Below are 5,743 nucleotides of genomic sequence, written 5' to 3'. Positions count from 1 at the left end.
GAAATAAATAAATGACTGCAGCAGCAGCAGCAGCAGCAGCAGCCACTATTTCTATTGAGAACTCTAACTATTAACTAACTAAAGTAATAATAAACGAAACAATTATTGTGAATGTAAAGAATACAACACCCACAGCCTGTTTGTTTATTGATTGATTGATTGATTGATTGATTGATTGATTGATTGTATTGAGCGTGAGTGAGAGTGAGAGTCAGAGTGAGAGAGAGGCATTCAAAATAAAGTGCATAATAATGTGAAGACCATTCCCCATAGGAATTGTATATTTATTGGGATTATTTGTAGGCATGGAAATCATGTGGCGATCGCTCTACGATCAACGCGGAAGCCTGAAAGTATTCTGCAAAAACAAAAACATTTTTAAGCAACATCAAATCAGAAAATGCCACAGATTGTTGTTTCATTTGAATTGATTCGAAAACTAAATCGTTCTTCCACTTATTAAGTTCTCGTTCTCGTTTTAAAGTTGAATGCGTAATTTGATTTTAATATTATTTTGTTAGTTCTAGAACTTATCTCTTACAAGTTTACAAGTTTACAAGTCTCAAGTCTCTTTTTTTTTGGCATTCAACTATTTTTGATACAAAAAAACCAAAAGGCATTTAACATTCAACAATTTAACATTCCCAGAAGCTAACTTCATTTCAATTCAACTAAACCCAAAACTACAACTAATTGCCTTAAAATAGTAAATTTAAAATTTCAAATTTAAAATTGACCCCCAAGAACATGTCGAAGTCTTAGTCTTAGCTACCTATCAACCTAATATCCTACTCGCTATTATCTACTTATATCTAGAAACCTAAATGATCAAATTTGATCGCCTTTGCGATTGCCATGAGGCTCTTGGCGAACGGGACAGGTGAGCACAGGTGCGGTGCCGGTGCCTTCCTTTCNCTTATACACCTATATACATACATACATATGCATATATATATATATATATAGCACATAATCTAAAGCTAAATCTCGGCTAATGCAAGCGTGAAACCAAATTGTTTTTTTTGTACACAAAAATGATGGAAACATCGAAGAGCGTAAAATGTAATTTAAAGTCTAAACGTGAAGAGAAATGTTATGTCGTGGCGTACCTTGGAAATTGTAATTGTAATTGTAATTGTAATTGTATCTTTTGCAGTTCCCACTCCCTCCCACATCATATGAAACAAGTCCTGAAACTTTTTGTTGTGGTTGCTTGTAGTAGCTTTTGTCTGTTGCATCCCCACAAGTGGCATCCGGAGAGAGTTTGATGGTTGATGGTGGCAATAAAGCTGCCATAAAGTCATGTTCATAATTAGGATTTACTCATTGTTTATTGTTTATTGTTTTTTTTGTTTGTTTAGCACGGGATCCCAGCATCGTACACACATAACAAATAAATAAAGAAATAAATAAATGACTGCAGCAGCAGCAGCAGCAGCAGCAGCAGCCACTATTTCTATTGAGAACTCTAACTATTAACTAACTAAAGTAATAATAAACGAAACAATTATTGTGAATGTAAAGAATACAACACCCACAGCCTGTTTGTTTATTGATTGATTGATTGATTGATTGATTGTATTGAGCGTGAGTGAGAGTGAGAGTCAGAGTGAGAGAGAGGCATTCAAAATAAAGTGCATAATAATGTGAAGACCATTCCCCATAGGAATTGTATATTTATTGGGATTATTTGTAGGCATGGAAATCATGGGGCGATCGCTCTACGATCAACGCGGAAGGGAAGCCTGAAAGTATTCTGCAAAAACAAAAACATTTTTAAGCAACATCAAATCAGAAAATGCCACAGATTGTTGTTTCATTTGAATTGATTCGAAAACTAAATCGTTCTTCCACTTATTAAGTTCTCGTTCTCGTTTTAAAGTTGAATGCGTAATTTGATTTTAATATTATTTTGTTAGTTCTAGAACTTATCTCTTACAAGTTTACAAGTCTCAAGTCTCTTTTTTTTTGGCATTCAACTATTTTTGATACAAAAAAAGCAAAAGGCATTTAACATTCAACAATTTAACATTCCCAGAAGCTAACTTCATTTCAATTCAACTAAACCCAAAACTACAACTAATTGCCTTAAAATAGTAAATTTCAAATTTCAAATTTAAAATTGATTTAGAAAAAGCTACAAATTTGGATGTGACCCCCAAGAACATGTCGAAGTCTTAGTCTTAGCTACCTATCAACCTAATATCCTACTCGCTATTATCTACTTATATCTAGAAACCTAAATGATCAAATTTGATCGCCTTTGCGATTGCCATGAGGCTCTTGGCGAACGGGACAGGTGAGCACAGGTGCGGTGCCGGTGCCGGTGCCGGTGCCTTCCTTTCCAATGACTTCCTTGGGCTCGTCTCCAAATGTCTCCAGTTCGTCCTTCTTGCTGTCAGCCTGTCGCTTGAGCCTCAATTTCTTAAATTCTTTGGTCGCTATGGCATCGAAAGTCTCGTCGAAAAATGGCAGCAGCCATCCAGCCAGCGGCAACCGTCTTTTTGACGGTATTCCTGAGTTTCCTGAGATTCTCTATGATCTCTATGATCTTCGGAATGCCCGCATTGATCTTCGGGTATGTGGGATACAAAGGGGCCTCCGAGGTGCTTTGGTGCATCTTACTGGTGCTCGACTGGTTGTCCCCCAATGGGCTGTGTTGCATCCCAAATGGTGACTTATACTCCTTCGGTGGGCTGTTGTGCAGCTCTAAAGGTTTTAGCGTCTCCTCCTCATTATTTGGGTGTGATGGAGCATACGTTGAGATACGATGATCCAAGCGGATCTGGCTGTGGAGCGACTCCACCTTTGGTTTGTGGAACATCTGAAACGATTGGCGATTGGTTCTCCAGCTTTGGGTTCTGGTAGGTGTCGAACTCGATAGGTGACTTATTATAATCTATCTTTGGGCTGTGCAGCGGTTCATGCAGCTTAATGGGTGTCGCCGTGTCCTCGTTGTTATTCGGAGGAGGGTATGGAGGGTACCCTTCATAGGGTTGCTTTTGCTTTTCGCGGCTGTTGAGCGGATGCTCAAAGGGCATCTGGCCTTCACTTTTTGGACTCTTGTGCAGCTCCAACAATGCCTGGAATGCCTCCGACACTGGACTCTTACTCTTCTTTCTCTCCTTCTTTGGTATTTTGTGCAGCTCAAACGGTGTTGCGATGACTTCATCGTTTTTCGGGTATGCTGCATGGTATGCCCATGGAAACACAGAGGGCGACTGATTTTTTATCTTTAGGCTGTTCTGCAGCTCCTCCCACGGTGGGCTGTCTGGCATCTCCAAGGATTTCATCACGGCCTCATCACGGCCTCACGGTCGTTCAGATATTCGGCATACGATGGTGTGACCCAGCTCTCCTGGGTCCTCAGCTCAAATGGTAACTTCTTTTCCTTGTGTGAGACGTTGTTCAGCCAAAAAGGTGTTGTCGTTGTCACGTATGGATCGTGTATCGTTGGGTCGATCGTTGGGTGATCCACGCGGCTGCTGTGCAACTCAAAGGGGTTTTTGATCCTTTGGCTGTTGAGAATCTTCTCCAAAATTGCGCTGTCGTTCATCTTAAATGGATTGCATGGATCCGCAAGGAATTTCATTATATCCTCATCGCTTTTCTGCTCTTCAGCTTTTCTCTGCAGAGTTGGGTTCTTGTGGCTGTGGCTGTGGCTGTGGCGCTGTTGGTTGTAGCCTGCCTTCTTCTTCTTGGCCATCTGCTGGCGTTTGTGCAGCTCAACCGGTGACTGGTGCTCTATTTTTGGTTTTTTGTGCATCCCAAAGGATTTCGGCGAGTTCTCGTCCTCGTCCTCACCCTTGTCCTTGTGGCGGTGAAGTTGGTGGCTTTGGTGGCGCTGCCCTTGGTGGGCTGCCATGCCAGACGGTGACGGTGACGGTGACGGTGACTGGTCCTCCCACATTGGGCTCCCAAATGAAGGGACTCTTGCGCTGTCGACGTTATTCAGAGATGAGTCCTTGTGGCGTTGGCGTTGGCGTTGGCGTAGATGGCGCTGGGCTGCTGCCTTATACTTTTTGATAATTTGTCGTTTGTGCAGCTCCAACAGTAACTGGTCTTTCGGCATCTCAAATTAGGAGGGCTTAGGAGTTGTTGCGCTCTCTTGAATCAGGGATTCAGCACCCACCGATGTGTCCTCCCACCTCGCTGCTGTTGTACGTGACAAGGGGAGACTGGTTTTCAATTGTTGGGCCTTTGTGCAGATCAAAAGGTGACTGCTTCCAGGCTGTCTCCTTCTTCACAACTGGTCCTTCTGGGCTGGGCTTCTCAGTGGTTTTCTGTGTCAGTGTCACCAATTTTGTTGGCAGGATGTTCAACAGCGGTTCCAATAGCGGTTGCAACATGTCATACATCGAATAGTAGCGACATCGATTGTGCTCGGACGAGTGGTTACCTTGTGATCCATTCTCGAGAGTGTCCGAGAACGGAACTCCAATCATATCCTGAGGAAATCCTGATCTCGGTTTCGAGTGCGCAAAGGGTTTCAGCTGAAAGGTCTCAATCGACATTTTGGAGGACACCATTTCGAACACCTTGATCTCAGCATTGTTGGCTGGCGTCTCTACCTTGTTGTAATATACAAATGGCACATCAGAAGCGTTTGAGTTGGCGGTGGCTTCAGGGGCTTCGGTGGCTTCAGGGGCTTGGATCTTCATCAAAGGATTCTGCTTGATGGACTGCAGCGTTTGTCCCGAAGCGAGGTGGCGACGTTTTTGCATCAGCGCTAATTTGCGGCGCTTGGCGCCAATTGAGCCAATGTCACTTGGCGCTCTAAATCGGTGTCACGTCCATTCGATGAGCCAAAGCGAGGCTCACGGATCTGGGGTGCATATGTGATGGTCAATCTGCCTTTAGGTGCTGCTTCGGTAACGCCAAAAATGTTGTAATCCTCATCTGGACTGCCTGTTGGCATGGCCATGGTGGTTCCGTCAGTTTCTTCACTCATCCACGATCCCGTATCTTTGACTTTGGCATGGTCATCATCCGAGAGCATGCCCCACGTACCCTGGCCCTGGCCCTGGCCCTGGCCCTTCCCTGGTTGCGCCACCATCAGCATGGCACCTGCAAGCAACACCACCAATAAGAAACAACATCCAAGGGATAGGCATAGGTATAGGTATAGGTATAGGTATCCATACTTACACCATAAAATCATGACAGCATTCAGCATGCCCATTGTTAAAGATATCAGCTGGGTAAGTCCCAACGTATGGACTTTAATGACTAAAACTGTATCCAGCTGTATCGAACTCGTATCTGGGACTTGACAGTCCCAGTCGATAAAATGTGACTTGGATCCAAAAAACGAAACAATGTTCGACAGTGCAGTTCGACATTTCAGCCTCAACACATTGATGTACAAATGTATGTAGTATTTTTGTTGTACTAGCGTACTAGCGTACTAGCGTACTAGCGTCACGAACATGTACATGTAGGTAGCTTGGTACCTTTTCATTGTTGCTTCCATTTTGCGATCCGATCGATTGTTGCAGCTTTTCAAACTCCAGCCTCTGTATTTCTCTGTATTGCCACATGCCACAAAGATAAGTTGCCACAAAGTTGTTATTGAAAATACCAAAACAATTCCTAAGAACTCCCGATGATGCCTTGATCAGTCTGGCAGCACAACATATCGAGTCTTTTTCTACAATCCTATCGACCTATCGTATCGAGTCTTTTACAATCTATTCCCAGTCCCAATCCCAATCCCAATCCCTGACGGCACGTCCTTACCGAG

General features: G+C 43.3%; 1 protein-coding gene across 1 annotated transcript; it reads right to left on the bottom strand.

Moving 5' to 3' along the window:
* Positions 1 to 4,110: 4,110 nt before the first annotated feature.
* On the bottom strand, positions 4,111 to 5,683 carry LOC117588626. The gene is made up of 2 exons (XM_034280050.1): positions 5,149 to 5,683; positions 4,111 to 5,067 (listed from the first exon to the last, which is right to left on the bottom strand). The coding sequence occupies exon 2, from the start codon at positions 4,722 to 4,724 to the stop codon at positions 4,122 to 4,124; it is 603 nt and encodes a 200-aa protein (XP_034135941.1). The 5' UTR covers positions 4,725 to 5,067; positions 5,149 to 5,683; the 3' UTR covers positions 4,111 to 4,121.
* Between the last annotated feature and the right edge of the window lie 60 nt (positions 5,684 to 5,743).

The sequence above is a fragment of the Drosophila guanche genome, unplaced genomic scaffold, assembly GCF_900245975.1.
Source record: "Drosophila guanche unplaced genomic scaffold, DGUA_6, whole genome shotgun sequence".
NCBI classification, from domain to species: domain Eukaryota; kingdom Metazoa; phylum Arthropoda; class Insecta; order Diptera; family Drosophilidae; genus Drosophila; species Drosophila guanche.
Note: the sequence above shows the minus strand (reverse complement) of the source record. Positions and strands in the feature narration are given on the sequence as shown.